Source organism: Phacochoerus africanus, chromosome 12, assembly GCF_016906955.1.
Source record: "Phacochoerus africanus isolate WHEZ1 chromosome 12, ROS_Pafr_v1, whole genome shotgun sequence".
Classification (NCBI taxonomy): Eukaryota; Metazoa; Chordata; class Mammalia; order Artiodactyla; family Suidae; genus Phacochoerus; species Phacochoerus africanus.
In genome coordinates this window covers 44788448-44809644 of record NC_062555.1, presented here as the reverse complement: position 1 = coordinate 44809644, position 21197 = coordinate 44788448, and the positions used below count along the sequence as shown (strand labels likewise).

Genomic DNA, 21197 nt, shown 5'->3' with positions numbered 1-21197 from the left:
AACGCAGGATCCAAGCCGCATGTGCGACCTACACCACAGTTTATGGCAACGCTGGATCCCACTTAGTGAGGCCAGGGATTGAACCTGCGTCCTCATGGATACTAGCCAGATTTGTTTCCACTGCACCACAATGGGAACTCCAGCTTTGTTATTTTCAAAACCTCTTAAACCATTAGAAAAACTGTTAAGTTATAATGCAATTATCATGTAGAGTGTGTCAGGTTTAAAACGTTCATTTTTTAAGGCTTTTCTAGTATTTTAGTATTATTAAAAAATGAAGTGAATATTTAAGTGAGGATATTTAATGTTGTATTCAACACCCAACACCAATTCTTTGACATTTTGACAATGTTATAAGGTTGTAATGTGGCTAAAATTAACATTAATTTTGTTGTTGTATAACTTAACTGCTGTTTTAACTACAAAAGAGGTATCCCCCTGAAATAATGCAATGCTTTCATGTGTTTTCTGTAGATTCTGTTTTAAAGTCTTTAAAATGAATTTCTAAACATTTTTTTCAGAGAAATCCGGTTAAATCCTAGGACTGTTAAGAATGACATAGAACTGCTTAAAAAGTTCTCAGGAAAGGGAGAACAGACAGTCTTGGAATCTATCGACTATACTTCAGGTTCATTTTATGTTATACATGTTTTCATATTGTATTTTCAAAAGGCTGCTGTAGCTACATTAAATATTTGAAAAAATGAAAACTTCAAATTTCAACCCTATTTTTTTTTTGAAGCCACTCTCTTTTCCAACTGGAGGTTTCAGGACTCTTTTTAATCAACTAATCATTGGTTTCAGATTATGAATTTTCAAATGGATGTCGAGCCCCACCCTGGAGACAAATGCAAGGGGAAATTTGTTATGTGCTAGTGAAACCACACGATGCGGAAATGTTGTGCCTTACTTGCAGCAACGAAGGAGTGTTTTTAAACGGTGTAAGTAATTTTTTTTTTATCCGCGGCATTGACTTTGGTCTTTAGCTTGGTCTCTGTAAATGCAGGCACATCTCCAGGACTGGATCCCAAACCTTAGAAAATGAAATCCTGTTCTGTGCGATTTGAGCAGGTCCCTTTGCTGTGAGCTGCCCTGAGCACAGTCCAGGGCACCCTCTTGCAGGTCCTGAAGTCGGTGTTCTAGGAAATGGCCTTCAAAGACACCCATTCCACTATCTGAACTAAAAGCTCTTTGTCATGATCAGTGCACACAGGTGTTAAAGGAAAGAAAAGTCAAAAAGAAGCACTGAAATAATACAGAACAGTGATGGTGCTCCTGCCCTAAGGACTGGGGGGGCAGGGGGACAGAAAAGGAGGAAGGGTTATTAAAATGTAGGGGTCTGGGGGAAGTGCCCTGGGAACCTGGGCACCTGGGGGAGGCGCCCCAAGAAAGGAGGACCCAGCCGTCTGGGGAGAAGCCTGCGGGGCTGTGCTGGTACCTTAGCATCTCTGGAAAGTCCTTGCAGGGCTGGGACTTCACCTCTGAAGAGTGGCCCCCGCTTGCATTGGGAGATGGTCCCTTACAAGCTGAGAGCAGGGCTCCACACGACAGAGGAATGGTCACCCCAGGCAGTCTCCATGAAACTGGGCCCCAGACCTCTGAGGAGTGGGCACTGCCCAGTGATGCAGGATTTGGCTGAGCAGGGCCCGGACCTGTGATGCTGGGGCCCGGGGGGGTGTTACTGATGCTTCTCAGGGGTCATGATGAGCCTGGTTCTGGGACTGTGGGAAAAAACCCTGGATATTAGAACCAACTGTTGCTACTGGAAGCAACTGCCACTGCAGGGTGAGGGGCCATTGCTGGGGTGATGGACCGGGGTGAGCATGTCCCTTCTTTCTCTCTCAGCCTCCCCATTTTCCTTTTGCTTCCTGCCGACAGAAGCTCACCTGACCTGGCAATAAGACATGCACTTTTGCAGTTCCCAGCCCGTGCATCACAGAGCAGAGTGTGAGTGGGTGGGCTTCGCGCTGAGAACGGGCACACAGCCTTCCAAATCATCTGGATTAAAAACTTGACTTTGAGGAGTTCCCCTTGTGGCGCAGTGGTTAACAAAACCAACTAGAAACCATGAGGCTGTGGGTTTGATCCCTGACCTTGCTCAGTGGGTTAAGGATCTGGTGTTGCCATGAGCTGTGGTGTAGGTTGCAGACGCGGCTCGGATTCTGTGTTGCTGTGGCTCTGGCGTAGGTGGCTACAGCTCTATTTGACCCCTAGCCTGGGAACCTCCATATGCCATGGGAAGTGGCCCTAGAAAAGGCAAAACGACAAAAAACCCCACAAACAAACAAACAAACAAACAAACTTGACTTTGAGTCTCACACCTGTTTCCCAAAACCTAGCTCCAAGCAGCTCCGTTTTCTCCCCTGCAAAACCCTGCCCTCAGCCTCTACAGTGTGACTTTGGGGCTCACCAGCAAAACTTTTCAGGGAGGACCCAAATCCTTAATGGGGACCCAGTGGTCGCAGGGGGCTCTTTGGAGGGTGGTCACACCTTGACCTGGGTTGGTATCCAGCAGTGTGTTTTTGGTGGCCTTGAGGCATCTTTCCTGACATGCCTTTGTGTGCTTATCTCATCTGTGACCCCAGGCTGATGTATGCATAAAGGAAGGAGATGACCTAGAAAGGGTTTGGCTTTTTTGGTTTGTTCGGATACTTTGGGAAAGCAAAATCTCCCTTTCCAGTTGGACAGAGGTTAAAAAAAAAAAAAAAAAAAATCTCAGGAGTTCCTGTTGTGGCTCAGTGGTAAAGAACCCGACTAGTATCCATGAGGATGCTGGTTCATTCCCTGGCCCTGCTCAGTGGGTTGGGGATCTGGCATCACCGTGAGCTGTGGTCTGGGTCACAGACACATTTGGGATCTGGCATGACTGTGGCTGCAGCTGTGGCTGTGGTGTACACCAGCAGCTGTGGCTCTGGGTACAGCTCCCCCCACCCCCCCAAAAAAGACACACAAAAAAAGAATAGGCATGATTTCCTTTTGACCTTCCAGCCTTGGTTTCTGCAAAAGCTTTCAATGTACACACAGCTCTATTTGAAATGGAAATATCTGAATGTTCTTCTCAGTTTAAAAAAATAACAGACAAGGAACTGAAGCTATTCAGTCACTACAGGAAAATGTGTAACAGACTAGTTACATGTTTATATATATGTTTTATATATACAGTTAGATATGCAATGCACTACAGTTTACATATATATGAGTACAAACACACACATATGGTGAAGGGGGAGTAACAGCAATAGGGAAGCAGAGCGAAATGAGGAAAGAGACCAGAGAGGGGACAGAGGAAGGGGGAAGGATAGACGGTTGCAGGGAGATCAGACCCCTGGGAAGTGAGCCTCGAGAGGCACCGTGCTCCACATAGAACAGGAGCAGAGTGTGACCAGCAGAAACACAGGCTTTTCTATGGTGACATTCTTTATTATTATTATCATTATTACTTTGTCTTTTTAGGACTGCACCCATGGCATACAGAGGTTCCCAGGCTAGGGGTCACATCAGAGCTACTTATGCAACGCTGGATCCTTAACCCACTGAGTGAGGCCGGGGATCGAACCCACAAGCTCATGGTTCCTAGTGGGATTCGTTTCCGCCTAGCCACGATGGAAACTCCTCTATAGTGACATTCTAACCTTGCAGCCTTTTATGACTTCGTCAAAGGCTCCTGAAGTCATAATGCATTTTCACAGGAGGGGAGTGGAGGGAAGGGAGCTTTCAGGTCTGTGCTGGGAAGCAGCGTGTTCCAAGTGCATCTTGCGGGCACTGGGTAAAGGCTGCAGAGTGAATGAAAGAATGAATGAGTGACCAGGTACCGTTAAGAGGGAGGGGTTTGCCAGTACGTTTCATGTAGAAAGACCACCACCTGGATCCTTTAGAGAAGAAAACAGTGTGTGTGCTGGGGTGTGAGGTTTTGATCACAGGTGAATGATACATGTATTGGGTTCTTATATTACTCTTGCATTAATTACAGCTCCAAACTTTTTCTCCCAAAGGGCAAAACCGATGATGAGGGGGAAATTAATTATGAAAGAAAAGGTGAAATTTATAAAGACCTTGTCACACTTTTAAAAGAAAAATCAGCAGTATTTTCAGAAAATATGTCTAAACAGGTAAATTTTACAGTCTCTCTTGAACTTTAATAGCATTATTTTAGGCTACAACTTTCTATAATATTAAAAAAAATCAGAGCGTAGTGCTGTCTGGTTTTGGGCAGTACTTACAATTATTAGTGTTTTCCACAATATAAAGCAATAAATATTGTAAATGTAGCAATTTAAGAATATTTCTGATTTTCTTTGGGTGAAAGGTATAATATTTCAAAGTACATTCTAAACAGGATTTTTTCATCTTCCTTTTTGAATGAATTAATTACACTAAGAACAAAGGACTCAGTTCTGTGAATGAAGCCTGCATGTTTTGTGTTTATCCTTTCTAAGGATCCCATGATTACCACTTACTTGGAGTGCCTTAAAAAATGTGTCAACTGCATGTGCATGAGGACTATGCTTTTGTGTCTCCCGTGTTTTTTTTGTTGTTGTTGTTGTTTTGTTTTGTTTTGTTTTGTTTTTGTCTTATTTTTTTTTAAGGTCGCACTCATGGCATTTGGAAGTTCCCAGGCTAGGGGTCGAATTGGCGCTGCAGCTACCAGCCTACACCACAGCCACAGCAATGCCAGATCTGAGCAGTGTCTGCGACCTACACTGCAGCGCAGGGTGACACCAGATCCTCAACCCACTGAGCAGGGCCAGGGATCCAACCTGCATCCTCATTGATATTAGTCGGGTTCGTCACTGCTGAGCCACAACGGGAACTCCTCTCCTACGGTTTTTGAAATAGTGCTGGACAAAGATATCAGTCAATGTAATATTTGGGGAAATAAAATCTTGGTTGAAGCTGATGTGAGTAAGAAATTGGTATGCAAGACTCTAAGGTGATATACTTGTGCTCCAGGCTGATTCTCAGGCTGATGGCAATTCCGCAGGCCCCACAGAAGGGTATTTATCAGATCCACTTTCTTTCTGATGTTGCTGCTTCTGGAATGCTCCATTTTCTTGCTCAAATGCTATTGCTCTGTGTCATCATTTTGTGGATTCTCTTTGTTTCCTGGTGTTTGATTCCCCATTTCCTGGCCCCCAGTTTTCCATCATTGTTGTTGTCATCATCAAATACATATATACATAAAATATACGCCATGTTAACCATTTCATGTATATATTTATTTATTTCTTCTTCAGCCGCATCTATGGCATATGGACGGTCCTGGGCCAGGGATCAAATTGGAACTACAGCTGCCGACCTCTGACATAGCTGCAGCCACACCAGATCCTTAACTCACTGCCCTGGGCCAGGGATCGAACCCGAGCCCCCGCAGTGACAATGCCGGATCCTTAATCTGTTGCACCACAGCGGGATCTCCTTTAACCATTTTAAGTATCTCATTCTGGCATAAAGTACATTCACAATGTCGTGCCACCAATACTCCTGTTTCCAAGTCCTTTCCATCATCTGAGACTCTCCATTCCTCTTCCCCCAGCACTTGGTAAACCCCAGTCTGCTCTGTCCCTGGAAAGGTGCCTGTTCCCGGTACTTCATATAAGTGAATCATAGGTAGTATGATTTGTCCTTTTGTGTTTGGTGTATTTCATGTACTATAATGTTTTTAAGATTCATCCATGATGCGCCTGTATCTGAACTTCGTCCCTTTTTATGGCTGAATGATGCTCCATTTATGTAGAGACCCCCGTTTGTTTTTCTCTTCATCTGTTGATGGGCACTTGGCTTTTTCTACCTCTTGGGTATTGTGAAAAATATTATGAATATTGCTGTTCAAGTGCCTGTTTGCGTCCCTGTTTCCAATTCTTTTGGGTCTAAATATGGGAGTAGAATGTCTGGGTCATATGGTAACTCCACGTTTAACTTTTGGCGGGACTTCCAGACTGTTTCCATAGCAGCTGAGCTGTCTCATAGCTCTCCCAGCAATGAATGAAGCTCCCAGGTTCTTCACTTCCTCCTCAACACTTGCTATTTTCTTTGCGTGTGTTTATTATAGACATCCTTGTAAGTCTGAACATGGTATCCTATTATGGTTTTGATTTGCATTTCCTAATGGTTAGTGATGTTGAGCCTATTTTCATGTGCTTATTGGTCATTCCTATATCTTCTTTGAAGAAATATCTATTCAAGTCCATTTTACGTATTTATTTATTTATTTATTTATTATTTATTTATTTATTTATTTATTTGCCTTTTTAGGGCTGCACGTGTGGCATATGGAAGTTCCCAGACTAGGGGTTGAATCAGACCTGCAGCTGCCAGCTTACACCACAGCCATAGCAACGCAGGATCCGAGCCACGTCTTTTACATACACCACAGCTCACAGCAATGCCCAGTACTTAACCCACTGAGCAAAGCCAGGGATTGAACCTGCGTCCTCATGGATACTAGTTTGGTTCATTACTGCTGAGCCACAATGGAACCCATATTTTAATTTTTTAAAATGGTTTTACTTGAAGTATAGTTGATTTACAATGTTGTATTAGTTTCAGGTTATAGCAAAGTGATTCAGTTATACATGTATAGGTAGGTAGCTAGATACTCTTTTTCAGATTCTTTTCTCTTGCAGGTTATTAAAAAATATTGAGTATAGTTCCCTGCATCTTTTGTCAATTTTAAAAATTAAATCATTTCTTTGTTGTTGAGCTGGAGTTCTTAACCTGCTGAGCCACAATGGGAACTCTGACTTTCTATATGAATTTTAGAATGCTTGGCTTTACCATTTCTGCAAAAAACACCCAAGGATTTTTGATAGGAATTTTATTGGATCTATAGATTGTTTTGTGTAGCATTGTCATCTTAACAATATTAGCTTCTAATCCATGAACATGAAACGTCTTTCTTTCCATTTGTTTGTGTCTAATTTCTTTCAGTAATCTTTTATAGTTTTCAGCGTAAAAGTCTTTTGCCTCTTGGGTTAAATTTGTTCCTAAGTATTTTATCCTCCATCATAAATAGAATTGTTTTCTTAATTTCCTTTTTGATTGCCCATTGCTGGCATTTAGAAATACAACTCATTTTTGAGTGTTGAAATCTGATCTGACTTTTGAACGTGAAATTCGGAATCAAATCTTGCAACTTTACTGAATTTATTTAACTCAATTTCTTTTGAATCTTTAGGTTTTTCCACATATGAGATCATGTCATCTGTGAACGGAGACAGTTGACTTTTTCCTTTCCAATTTGGATGTTTTAAACTTCTTTTTCTTGCAAATTCTGTGGTTAGAACATGTAGGACTCTGTTGAATAGAAGTGGCAAAAGTAGATCGCTTGTCTTAGTTTTGATCTTAGGGAAAATGCCATCAGGTTTTACTATTGAATGTGATGTTAGCATGGGTTTTTCATATGTGGCCTTTATCATGTTGAGGAAGCTCTCTTCTCATCAGTTTTCTTTTTCTTGGCACACCCCATCATTTCGGTAGAGCTTCCCAAGTAAGAGAGTCACATAGGAAGGAAAAAATTGAGGGTTAGCATATTTGAAAGTATCATTGCTCTTCTCTCTTGGTTGTTGTTTCTATAATGATAGTTTGAAAATAATTTTTTCTTAGAATCTTAAAGGCATTTTCCTATGTGACCTATTTGTTTTGGCTTTTCCCATCTAACAAGCCTTTAGGATTTTCCCTTATCCCTGATGTTCTGTAATTTTCATGATGATATGGTTGGTGCTGGGTTTTGTTTGTTTTTCATTAATGATGACATATGTCCTTCAGAACTGGAAAAAATATTTCTGTATTACATCTTTAATCATTTTTTCCTCTCTGTTTTCTTTGTTCTTTTTTTTTTTTTTTTGGAAACTTACTATTTAGATTTTGGTGCCTCTGAGACTGATCCTCTGAATTTTTTTCTTTTCTCTTACCTCACCCCTCTTTCTGCAAATATTCCTTTGCTTTGTCTTCCAAGCATCTTTATTTATTTATTTATTTATTTTTGTCTTTTGTCTTTTTGTTGTTGTTGTCGCTATTTCTTGGGCCACTCCCGCGGCACATGGAGGTTCCCAGGCTAGGGGTTGAATCGGAGCTGCAGCCACCGGCCTACGCCAGAGCCACAGCAACGCGGGATCCGAGCCGCGCCTGCAACCTACACCACAGCTCACGGCAACGCCGGATAGTTAACCCACTGAGCAAGGGCAGGGACCGAACCCGCCACCCCATGGTTCCTAGTCGGATTCGTTAACCACTGCGCCACGACGGGAACTCCGCAAGCATCTTTAAAGTTTAAGCTCACATATTTTTCATGTTTCTTTTAGGGGTGTTTATTTTTACAGACCATATGCTCTCATTTCTCTTGGGTGAAAAAACCTAGGAGCAAAATGGCAAGGTTGTATGGTGGTTCTATGTTTCACTTTTAAGCGACTGGTAAACTGCTATCCAAAGTGGTTGTCATAGTCTACGCGCAACTCTGGCAACGTATGAGAGTTACAGTTCCACATATGTGTCAATAATTGGTATGGTCAGGAGCTCTCATTGTAGCTGGGTGGGTTACAAACCCTACTAGTATCCATGAGGATGTAGGTTTAATCCCCAGCCCTGCTCTGTGGGTTAAGGATCTGGTGTTGCTGTGAGTTGCAGTGTATGTCACAGACGTGGCTTGGATCCTGTGTTGCTGTGGCTGTGGCGTAGGCTGGCAGGTGCGGCCCTAAAAAAAAGCCAAAAAAAATAAATAAATAAATGGTACTATCAGTCCTTTATTTTATTTATTTATTTTTGTCGTTTTGCCTTTTCTAGAGCTGCACCTGCAGCATATGGAAGTCCCAGGCTAGGGGTCGAATCAGAGCTGTAGCTGCCGGCTTACACCAGAGCCACAGCAAAGCAGGATCTGCGACCCACACCACAGGTCACGGCAACATTGGATCACTAACCCGCTGAAGGAGGCTAGGGATCGAACCTGCAACCTCATGGTTCCTAGTCAGACTCGTTAACCACTGAGCCACAATGGGAACTCCGATCAATCCTTTATTTTAGACATTCTAATAGGTGTGCTCTGATATCTTACTGGTTTTTATTTGCATTTCTTGAATGCATCCTTTCATATGCTTATTTGCCATTCATATATCTTAAGTGGTAAAAGTGTATATTCAGATCTTTGCCCATTTTTTACTGAGTTGTTTGGTTTCTCATTATTGAGTTGTGAAATATATATATACACACACACACATATATAGGCTTATATATTCTTTCAGATATAGGATCCGTAAATATTTCCTCCTAGTTTGTGGCTTGCCTTGTCATTCTCCTTAGTCCTTCAAAAAACAAATGTCTTTATTTTTCATGAAGTCCAACTTACTAATTTTTTTTTTAGTGTTCTGTCTAATAAAGCTTTACCAAACCCATTGTCAAAAAGGTTTTCTCCAATACTTTCTTCCAGAAATTTTTAAATGTTTGGTTTTAAGTTTAGGCCTATGATCCATTTTAATTTATTTTTTGTATATGATACGAGGTTACGGATCAAAGCTCATTTTTTTTTTTAATTTTACATGTAGATATTGGTCCAGCATCATTTGTTGAAAAAAAATTCTCCTTTCTTTGCTGAATTACCTTTATTGTCAAAAATCAGTTGTCCATTTAATGGCTATATTTATGTCCCATTGATCCATTTGTCTCTTTTTAGACCAGTACTGTACTGTCCTGGTTCCTGTAACTTTATTTATTTATTTTTTTTAATTTTCCCAGTGTACAGCAAGGGGGTCAGGTTATCCTTACATGTATACATTACAATTACATTTTTCCCCCAGCCTTTCTTCTGTTGCAACATGAGTATCTAGACAAAGTTCTCAATGCTATTCAGCAGGATCTCCTTGTAAATCTGTTCTAAATTGTGTCTGATAAGCCCAAGCTCCCGATCCCTCCCACTCCCTCCCCCTCCCATCAGGCAGCCACAAGTCTCTTCTCCAAGTCCATGAGTTTCTTTTCTGAGATGTTCATTTGTGCTGCATATTAGATTCCAGTTATAAGTGATATCATATGGTATTTGTCTTTGTCTTTCTGGCTCATTTCACTCAGTATGAGATTCTCTAGTTCCATCCATGTTGCCGCAAATGGCATGATGTCATTCTTTTTTATGGCTGAGTAGTATTCCATTGTGTATATATACCACCTCTTCCGAATCCAATCATCTGTTGATGGACATTTGGGTTGTTTCCATGTCTTGGCTATTGTGAATAGTGCTGCAATGAACATGCGGGTGCATGTGTCTCTTTTAAGTAGAGTTTTGTCCGGATAGATGCCCAAGAGTGGGATTGCAGGGTCATATGGAAGTTCTATGTATAGATTTCTAAGGCATCTCCAAACTGTTCTCCATAGTGGCTGTACCAGTTTACATTCCCACCAACAGTGCAGGAGGGTTCCCTTTTCTCCACAGCCCCTCCAGCACTTGCTATTTGTGGATTTATTAATGATGGCCACTCTGACTGGTGTGAGGTGATATCTCATGGTAGTTTTGATTTGCATTTCTCTTATAACCAGCGATGTTGAGCATTTTTTCATGTGTTTGTTGGCCATCTGTATATCTTCTTTGGAGAGATGTCTATTCAGGCCTTTTGCCCATTTTTCCATTGGTTGATTGGCTTTTTTGCTGTTGGGTTGTATAAGTTGTTTATATATTCTAGAGATTAAGCCCTTGTCGGTTGCATCATTTGAAACTATTTTCTCCCATTCTGTAAGTTGTCTTTTTGTTTTCTTTTTGGTTTCCTTTGCTGTGCAAAAGCTTTTCAGTTTGATGAAGTCCCATGGGTTTATTTTTGCTCTAATTTCTATTGCTTTGGGAGACTGACCTGAGAAAATATTCATGATGTTGATGTCAGAGAGTGTTTTACCTATGTTTTCTTCTAGGAGTTTGATGGTGTCCTGTCGTATATTTAAGTCTTTCAGCCATTTTGAGTTTATTTTTGTGCATGGTGTGAGGGTGTGTTCTAGTTTCATTGCTTTGCATGCAGCTGTCCAGGTTTCCCAGCAATGCTTGATGAATAGACTTTCTTTTTCCCATTTGATGTTCTTGCCTCCCTTGTCAAAGATTAATTGACCATAGGTGTCAGGGTTTATTTCCGGATTCTCTCTTCTGTTCCATTGGTCTGTCTGTCTGTTTTGATACCAGTACCACACTGTTTTGATGACTGTGGCTTTGTAGTATTTCTTGAAGTCTGGGAGAGTTATGCCTCCTGCTTGGTTTTTGTTTCTCAGGATTGCTTTGGCGATTCTGGGTCTTTTGTTGTTCCATATAAATGTTTGGATTATTTGTTCTAGTTCTGTGAAAAATGTCCTGGGTAATTTGATAGGGATTGCATTGAATCTGTAGATTGCTTTGGGTAGTATGGCCATTTTTACAATATTGATTTTCCCAATCCAGGAACATGGAATATCTTTCCATTTCTTTACATCTTCTTTGATTTCTTTGATTAAAGTTTTATAGTTCTCAGCATATAGGTCCTTTACCTCCTTGGTCAGGTGTATTCCGAGGTATTTGATTTTGTGAGGTGCAATTTTAAAAGGTATTGTATTTTTGTATTCCTTTTCTAATGTTTCATTGCTGGTATACAGAAATGCAACTGACTTCTGAATGTTAATCTTATATCCTGCCACTTTGCTGAATTTATAAATCAGTTCAAGTAGTTTTGGGGTTGAGTCCTTCGGGTTTTCTATGTATAGTATCATGTCATCTGCATACAGTGACAGTTTGATCTCTTCTCTTCCTATATGGATGCCTTTTATTTCTTTTGTTTGTCTAATTGCTGTGGCTAGGACTTCCAAAACGATGTTGAAGAGCAGTGGTGAGAGTGGGGATCCCTGTCATGTTCCAGATTTGAGTGAGAAGGCTTTCAGTTTTTCCCCATTGAGTATTCTATTTGCTGTGGGTTTCTCATAAATGGCTTTGATTATATTCAGGAATGTTCCCTCTATACCCACTTTGGCGAGGGTCTTGATCATGAATGGATGTTGGACTTTGTCAAATGCTTTTTCTGTGTCTATTGAGATGATCATATGATTTTTGATTTTTTTTTTGTTAATATGGTGTATGATGCTGATTGATTTGCGAGTGTTGAACCATCCTTGTGAACCTGGGATGAACCCCACCTGGTCATGGTGTATAATTTTTTTGGTATGTTGTTGGATTCGGTTGACTAAGATTTTGTTGAGAATTTTTGCATCTATATTCATCAATGATATTGGGCGATAGTTTTCTTTTTTGGTGGTATCTCTGTCTGGTTTTGGAATGAGGGTGATGGTGGCATCATAGAATGTCTTTGGGAGTATTCCTTCTTCTTCAACCTTTTGAAAGAGTTTCAGGAGGATGGGCACCAATTCCTCTTTATATGTTTGATAAAATTCACCTGTGAAGCCATCTGGTCCTGGACTTTTATTTGTAGGGAGTGATTTTATGACCTCTTCAATTTCATTTCTAGTGATCGGTCTGTTCAGTTGGTCTGTTTCTACTTGATTCAGTTTTGGCAGGCTGTAAGATTCTAGAAAATTGTCCATTTCTTCCAGATTGTCAAACTTGTTGCCGTATAGTTGTTCATAGTATTCTCTTATGGTTTTTTGTATTTCTGCTGTATCCGTTGTGATTTCTCCCTTTTCATTTATAATTTTGGTTATTTGGGTTCTTTCTCTCCTCTTTTTAGTGAGTCTGGCCAGGGGTTTGTCAATTTTGTTTACCTTTTCAAAGAACCAGCTCTTGGTTTTATTAATTTTCTCTATTGTTTTTTGAATCTCTATTTTATTGATTTCTTCTATGTTCTTTATAATTTCCTTCCTTCTGCTGACTTTAGGACTTTTTTGTTCTTCTTTTTCTAATTCATTTAGGTGGAGGGTTAAGTTGTCCATTTGGGATCTTCTTTTTTGAGAAAGGCCTGTATTGCTATAAATTTCCCTCTGAGCACTGCTTTCGCAGCATCCCATAGATTTTGAGCAGTTGTGTCTTCATTATCATTTGTTTCAAGGTAGTTTTTAATTTCCTGATTCCTGTAACTTTAAAATAAGACTTAAAGTTAGGTAGTGTCAATCCTCCAGTATTGTTGGTCTTCAAAGTTGCTGTCTATCTTGTACATGTCCATTCAAATTTAATTTAATTTTATTTTATTTTATTTACTTATTTATTTTATTTGTGTATTTTTTTAGGCCCACACCCATGGTATATGGAAGTTCTGAGGCTAGGGGTTGAATCAGAGCTACAGCTGCCAGTCTACGTAGGCCAGAGCCCCAGCAACGCCAGATCCGAGCTGCAGCTGCAACTTACACCACAGCTCCCAGCAACACTGGATCCCCAACCCACTGAGCGAAACCAGGGATAGAATCCACATCTTCATGGATACTAGTTGGATTCGTTTCCCCTGCACCACAGCAGAACTCCCTGCCTTCAAATTTTAGAGTCAACTTGCCAATTTCTTCATAAAAGCCCTGAAAGCATTATGATTGATGTAGTATTGAATCTGTAGATCAACTTAGGGAGAACTGACCTCTTAACAATACCGGGGTTTCCAATTCATGGAAGACAATATGTCTCTCCATTATTTAGTGTATTTAGGATGTCTCTCCATCTTATTGGATGTCTCTGAGCAATGATTTGTAACTTCCAGTGCATGTCTTACACATGTCTTGTGACACTCATCTGTAAATATTTACTATTTGAGGCTTCTTGTTAATGACAAAGTTTCAATTTCTGATTATTTGTTGCTACTATATAAAAATACACTTGATTTTTGTATATGGCTTTTATTTCCTGAAACTTGGTTAAGGTTTGCAAAACTTATTAGTTTTGCATAATTTGTAGATTCTAAAGGGTTTTCTCTTTCTTTTTTTTAATAGTAGAGTGAATTATTTTTTTACAATCTCTGTACATGGGGATATTTTTGTATAACACTCTGACTATAAAATTATAATGTTGGATAATTAGATGTTTTCTATACCTAACCTTAAATATCCAAATATTTGGTGTCATGTAGGCAATTGCTTTGATTACCTTATATTTACCTTTGGTATTGTTTATTTAGATGAACTTGCTGGGTGTGAGAGTGTATTATTTTGTGTGTGTGTGTGTGCGCAGGGCTTCACCTGCATATGGAAGTTCCCAGGTTAGGGGTCAAATTGGAGTTGCAGCTGCCAGCTACACCACAGCCACAGCAACGCCAAATCTGAGCCACGTCTGCAACCTATGCCATAGCTCATGGCAGCCCTGGATCCTTAACCCCTGAGCGAGGCCAGGGATTGAATCTGTGTCCGCATGGATTCCAGATGGATTTGTTACCGCTGAGCCACAAGGGGAACTCCCAGAGTGTATTTGTAATCAAGATGCTGAAATAATAATATAAAAACATGTCAGACTGACAGTTCCTAAGCCTCACAAAGGTCTGCTTTAGTGTATTTTTGTTTTGAGATTAGATCCTCAAGGCTTTGAGACATCAGAGGATGTTTGACTTTAGGATTTGACTGTAAGAGATTTCCTTGTTAACTTTCATTCTTTTTCTAATTACTGTGCTTTCAAATATAGGCTGTCACCTGGTGCCTGTTTAGGGTGCTGCAGGCTTTGCAGTTAGGCTGTTTCCAGCCTAAAGGGTTTTCTAGGTAGATCACCACATCTGTGAATAAAGAGCATCTTACCACTTCCATTCCAGTTTCAGTCATTTCATTTTTTTTCCTTTCCTTACTGTGCTAGCTGGACCCTCTAGTACAGACCTGAAGAGATGTGTAGTTTCTTGTTCCCAATGCTAAAGGGAAACTTTCAGTTTCTCGTTGTTAAGTGTGTTAGCTGTAGATTTTTTCATAGATGAAATACAGAAGGTTGAGGAATTCCCCTCTATTCCAAGTTGTTGAGAACTTTATTAGGAAAGGATGTTGGATTTTAGCAAATGATATTTCTATACCAATTTCGTTCATCATGTAGGAGGTTTTTTTGTTTTGTTTTGTTTTTTAGTTTAATGTGAATTACATCGATTTTGGAACGATAAATTCACCTTACATTTCTGGGACAAACTTCATTGTTCAGCATATGTCATTCTTTTTATATTTTAAAATTTAATTTGCTATGATTTTGTTAAGGTTTGCATCTGGGTAAGATTATCAATGCATACTTTTCTTTTCTTCAGTGTCTTTGTCTGGTTTTGGTATCTGAGTAATACTTGGCCTCAGAGAATGAGTGGGAAAGTCTTGTCTCCCCTTCACCTCCTGGAAGACTTTGTGTTGAACTGTTACTCTTTCTGTCCTGTTTGGTAAAATTCACCAGTGAAGCTCTCTGGGTCTGGAGAGTTCTTTGTGGGCAAGTTTTTAACTACAAATTCAATGTCCTTACTAGCAATAGGGCTATGCAGGTTATCTGTTTCTCTTTGAGGAACTTAGTGGGTTGTCTTTATAGGAATGTCTCCCTTTCATCTAAGTTGTTGTTGAGTTGATTGGTATAAACTTATTTATAATATTCTTTTTTTTTTTCCACAGCCACACCTGTAGCAGATGGAAATTCCCAGGCTAAGGATCAAAGTGGAGCTTCAGCTGCCTGCCTACACCACAGACATGGCAATACCAGACCCAACCCGCATCTCTGACCTACACCACAGCTTGTGCCAACACTGGATCCTGGATCCTTAACCCACCGAGCCCAGGGATCGAACCCGCATCCTCACAGACACTGTGTTGGGTTCCTAACCCGCTGAGCCACAGTGAGAACTTTTAAGAAATTTTTCTGCTTTCTTTGAACTGGTGTGTGCATGGTTTATCTTTTTCCCTCCTTTTCCTTTCAAGCTACCTATATCATTATATTTGAAGTGAGTTTCTTGTAGACAGCACATAATTGAGTCATTTTAAAAATCTACTTTCTAAAACTCTATTGATGTATCCATTGGTGTGTTAGATCATTTATATTTATGTGTATGTTAGTCTGCCAGTTTAGTTTTGTTTTTTGTTTCTTCCATTTATTTTTTCTTTTTCCTGGTTTTCTTTGGATTACTTGAACAGTTTTTTTTTTTTTTTTTTTTAATTTTTGTCTTTTTAGCACTTCACCCGTGGCATTTAGAGGTTCCAAAGCTAGGGGTCAAATTGGAGCTGTAGCCACTGGCCTACACCACAACCACAGCAATGCCGGATCTGGGCCACATCTGCAACCTGCAGAACAGCTCACGGCATCGTTAACCCACTGAGCAAGGCCAGGGATCACACCTGTGTCCTCATGGATGCTAGTCAGATTCATTTCCACCAAGCGGCAATGGGAACTCCTGAACAGTTTTTTAAATTCCATTTTGTTTTTTCCATAGTGTTTTGACTGTATCTCTTTGTATAGAGTTTTTGGTGGTGGTTATAGGCTATTGTCTTATACATAACTTACCATATTTCCTGGTTTGACATTTTCCCACTTGAGTGATGTGTATAAACCATAATTTCCTTTTACATCCCTTTACCTTCTCATTTATATTTGTCTTTACTTCTTTCACATTGATAACTGTATGAGACAATGTTATAATTTGGGCTTCAACCATCAAACATCATTTAGACAATTTAAGAGGAGAATAAAAGTCTTCTGTGTTATTTTTTTCTTCCTTCTGATCTGGCCTATTTACTTTTTAAAAATTGTATCCTTTCTATTTTAAAATTTCTTTTTCTTTTAGGTAGGTCTGTTAGTGACACATTCTCTTGGTTTTTCTTTATTTTTATTTTATTTTATTTTACTTTTTTTTCCCCGCTGTACAGCATGGGGACCAAGTTACACTTACATGTACACATTTTTTTTTCCTCCCTTTGTTCTGTTGCGATATAAGTATCTAGACATGGTTCTCAATGCTACACAGCAGGATCTCATTGTAAATCCATTCCAAGAGCAATAGTTTGCATCCGATAACCCCACGCTCCAGATCCCTCCCACTCCCTCCCTCTCCCCCTGGGGAAGCCACAAGTCTATTCTCCAAGTCAATGATTTTCTTTTCTGTGGAAATGTTCATTTGTGCTCTATATGAGATTCCATTTATAAGTGATATCATATGGTATTTGTCTTTGTCTTTCTGACTTACTTCACTCAGTATGAGAGTCTCTAGTTCCATCCATGTTGCTGCAAATGACATTATTTTGTTCTTTTTGATGGCTGAGTAATATTCCATTGTGTATATATAATACATCTTCCTAATTCAATCATCTATCGATGGACATTTAGGTTGTTTCCATGCCTCGGCTATTGTGAATAATGCTGCAATGAACATGTGGGTGCATGTGTCTTTTTTAAGGAAACTTTTGTCCAGATATATGCCCAAGGGTGGGATTGCAGGGTCATATGGTAGTTCTATGTATAGATTTCTAAGGTATCTCCAAACTGTTCTCCATAGTGGCTGTACCAGCTTACATTCCCACCAACAGTGCAGGAGGGTTCCCTTTTCTCCACAGCCCCTCCAGCAGTTGTTATTTGTGGACTTATTAATGATGGCCATTTTGTCTGTTGTGAGGTGGTATCTCATGGTAGTTTTGATTAGCATTTCTCTTATAATCAGCGATGTTGAGCATTTTTTCATTTGTTTGCTGACCATCTGTATATCTTCCTTGGAGAACAGTCTATTCAGGCCTTTTGCCCATTTTTCCATTGGGTGATTGGCTTTTTTGCTGTTGATTGGTATAAACTGCTTGTATATTCTAGAGATTAAGCCCTTGTCGGTTGCATCATTTGAAACTATTTTCTCCCATTCTGTAAGTTGTCTTTTTGTTTTCTTTTGGGTTTCCTTTGCTGTGCAAAAACTCGTCAGTTTGCTTAGGTCCCATTGGTTTATTTTTGCTCTTATTTCTTTCTCTTGGTTTTTCTTTATCAGAGAACATCTCAAATTCCCCTTTATTCTTGAAGAATATTTGCATTGAATATGGTATTCTGGGTTGACAGTTCTTTATTTTTAGCACTTGAAAAATGTTGTTATAGCCTTTCTGGCCTCCATGTTTTCTCATGAGAAATTGAGTATTATTTTAATTTTTTTCCCGTATAGCAAAAAGTTGTTTCTCATTGTGTTAAGTATTTTCCTTGTCTTTAGTTTTATGAAATTTGATTATTATGTGTCTTGACACAGATTTCTTTAAATTTATTATGTTTATGGTTTGCTCAACATCTGACTCTTAGATTTATGTCTTTTTCCAAGTTTGGGAAATTTTCAGACATTCTGAGAATGCATTTTCAGTCTGATCTTTTTTCTCCTCTCCTGGTGCTGTGATGACATGAATGTTGGAATTTTTGCTGTGGTCCCACAGATCTTGAGGCTGTTTATTTTTTTCAATATGTTTTCTCTTTGTTTTTCAGACTGGGTAATTTCTATTGTTTTGTCTTCAAGTTCATGATTCTCTCTTCTGTCCTCTCTATCCTGTTGCTGAGCTATCCAAGTGAGTTAGTTTTGTTTGTAAATTTCAGTTTTTCAAATTTCTGTTTGGTTCTTATTTATACCATCTGTTTATTTGCTGAGACTTGCTGATTTTTCACTTGTTTCAAGTCTCGGTAATTGCTCATTGAAGCATGTTTATGGTGGCTGCTTTAAAATCTTTTTCCAACATCTATTTGAGATTATTTAATCATCTACTTTCTCTTGGTACAGGTGCTTAATCATCATCCTTTCTCATTCAGCTTGTGATGTTCCTTGTTCATGGTATGATGAGTGATTTTTGCATCTTGGACATTTTTGGCATTGTGTTACAAAACTTTGGATTTTATTTAAAATTTTTGTTTTAACAGGCCTTCTCGAATACCTCACTGGTATAGATCTGGGGTGCTCCAAGTTATGGGTAGAAATCCAAGTTTCCACTTGGACTATATTGAGAACCTAGTGATGTCAGGTGCCTCATTATCACTGGACGGGGCCTCTGCTAACACCACCCTGGCTGGGAGGGGAGTGCCTTATCACATGCTTCCCATGGGGCCTCAGCTTAAACCATGGGAGAGAAGCCCATTACTATTTGGCCATGCTGATTTTACTGCATCTCTTTAGGTGATCACATACTTTTTCTTCTTTAGCTTGTTGATATGGTCATTACTTTAATTTTTAAATATTGAACCAATACTGAATCCTGGGGTATATCCTCCTTGGTCATGATGTCTTACCCTGTTTGACATGGCTAGATGTAATTTGATAATATTTTACTAAAGATCTTTGCATCTGTATTCATGAAGGATGGGTTAGTAGTTACCTTTTAATATCTTTGTCTGGTTTTGGTACCTGGTAATTTGGCCTCAAAATGAATTGGCCTGTATTCATTATGTTTCTCCTTTCTGGAATTGTTTATGTAGATTTCTGTGTTAAATATTTGGTAGGATTTACCAGTGAAGCTATCTTTCCCTGGAGGGTTCTTTGTTGAAAGGTTTTATATTGAGAATTTGATTTCTTTAAGAAATACAGAACTCTTCAGATTACTTTTTTGTTTTGTTTTGTTTTGTTTTGGCTGTGTCCATGGCCTATGAAAGTTCCTGGGCCAGGGATCAAACCCATGCCACAGCAGTGACAATGCCGGATCCTTAACCTGCAGTGCTACCAGGGAGCTCCCAGATTTCTTTTTCTTAGAGTTTTGGTGGTTTGTGTCTTTCCATGAATTTGTATATTTTATCTAACTTACCTAATTTATTGGCACACTCCACTCTTATCTTCTGATGTCTGGAGGATCTGCTGTGATGACCCATCTTTCACTCCTAATATTGGTCATTTATATCTTCTCTCTCTCTCTCTCTTTTTTTAAGGGCCACACCCAAGGCAATTGGAAGTTCCCAGGCTAGGGGTTGAATTGGAGCTACAGCTGCCAGCCTACACCACAGCCACAGCAGTGCAGGATCCAAGCCACATCTGTGACCTTCACCACAGCTCACAGCAACACTGGATCCCCAACCCACTGAGCGAGGTCAAGATTCAAACCCACAACCTTACGGATACTAGTTGGATTCATTTCTGCTGCACCACAATGAGAACTACTCTATCTTCTCTTTTTATTCTTAATTCGTCTGAAAGTGATCAATTGTATTGATCTTTTCAAAGAACAGCTCTTTTTTTCCTTGGTTTTTCTCTATTGTTTTCTCCTATTGCTTTTTACTTTATTTTATTTCTGCTTTTTATAATTTTCTTTCTTCTGCTCTCTTTGGATTTTCTTTTCTTTTCTTTCTTTCTTTCTTTTTTGGTCTTTTTGTCTTTTCAGAGCTGCACTTGTGGTGTATGGAGGTTCCCAGGCTAGGAGTCAAATTGGAGCTGTCGCCACCAGCCTATGCCAGAGCCACAGCAACACAGAATCCAAGCCACATCTGTGACCTACACCACAGCTCATGGCAATACCGGACCCTTAACCCACCGAGTGAGGCCAGGGATCAAACCCATATCCTCATGAATGCTAGTTGGGTTTGCTAACCACTGAGCCATGATAGGAACTCCCTAATATGCTTTTCTTATTTAATTTCTTAGCTTGGAAATGTAGGCATTGATTTGAGACCTTTATATAAACTTTTATGCTATAGATTTCTTTGTAAGCACTGTATAAACTGTGTCCCATAGACTTTTTATTTTTATTTATTTTATTTTTTGCTTTTTTTTTTTTCTTTAGGGCCACACCTGCAGCATATGGAAGTTCTCAGGCCAGGGGTTGATTTGGAGCTACAGCTGCCAGCCTATGCCACAGCCACAGAAACACAGAATCCGAAGCTCATCTGTGAACTACACCATAGCTCACAGCAATGCTGGATCTTTAACCAACTCAGCAAGGCCAGGGATTGAACCTGCATCCTCACAGGGACTTGTTGGGTTTGTAACACACTAAGCCACAATGGGAACTCCCCACAGACCTTTTTAAAAAATAAATTTTATTGGAGTATAGTTGACCTGCAAAGTTATGTTAGTTTCAGCTGTACAGCAAAGTAAATTAGTTATACATATTCTTATATTTATTCCTTTTCAAATTCTTTTCCTATGTGTATAAGTATTGAGTAGATTACCCTGTGCTATACAGTAGGTCCTTGTTACTTATCTGTTTTATATATAGTAGTGTGCATATGTTAATCTCAGCCCCCTAATTTATACCCTCCTTCACATTTTCCTTTTGGTAACCATAAATTTGGTCAAAATCTTTGAGTCTGTTTCTGTTTTATAAGTTCTTTTGTATCATTTTTATTAGATTCCACATATAAGTGATCTCATATGATATATGTCTTTATCTGTCTGACTTCACTTAGCATGAGA

General features: G+C 39.5%; 1 protein-coding gene across 3 annotated transcripts in view; it reads left to right on the top strand.

The window, feature by feature from the left end:
- Window positions 1–21197, top strand: part of ODAD2 (outer dynein arm docking complex subunit 2) — a 189273-nt gene that overhangs the window by 16718 nt on the left and 151358 nt on the right. For all 3 annotated transcript variants that reach the window (XM_047755183.1, XM_047755184.1, XM_047755182.1), the window contains 3 exons: window positions 522–628; window positions 805–941; window positions 3993–4109. In XM_047755183.1, the coding sequence (XP_047611139.1) occupies window positions 522–628; window positions 805–941; window positions 3993–4109 (361 nt within the window). The remainder of the gene's footprint in view (window positions 1–521; window positions 629–804; window positions 942–3992; window positions 4110–21197) is intronic.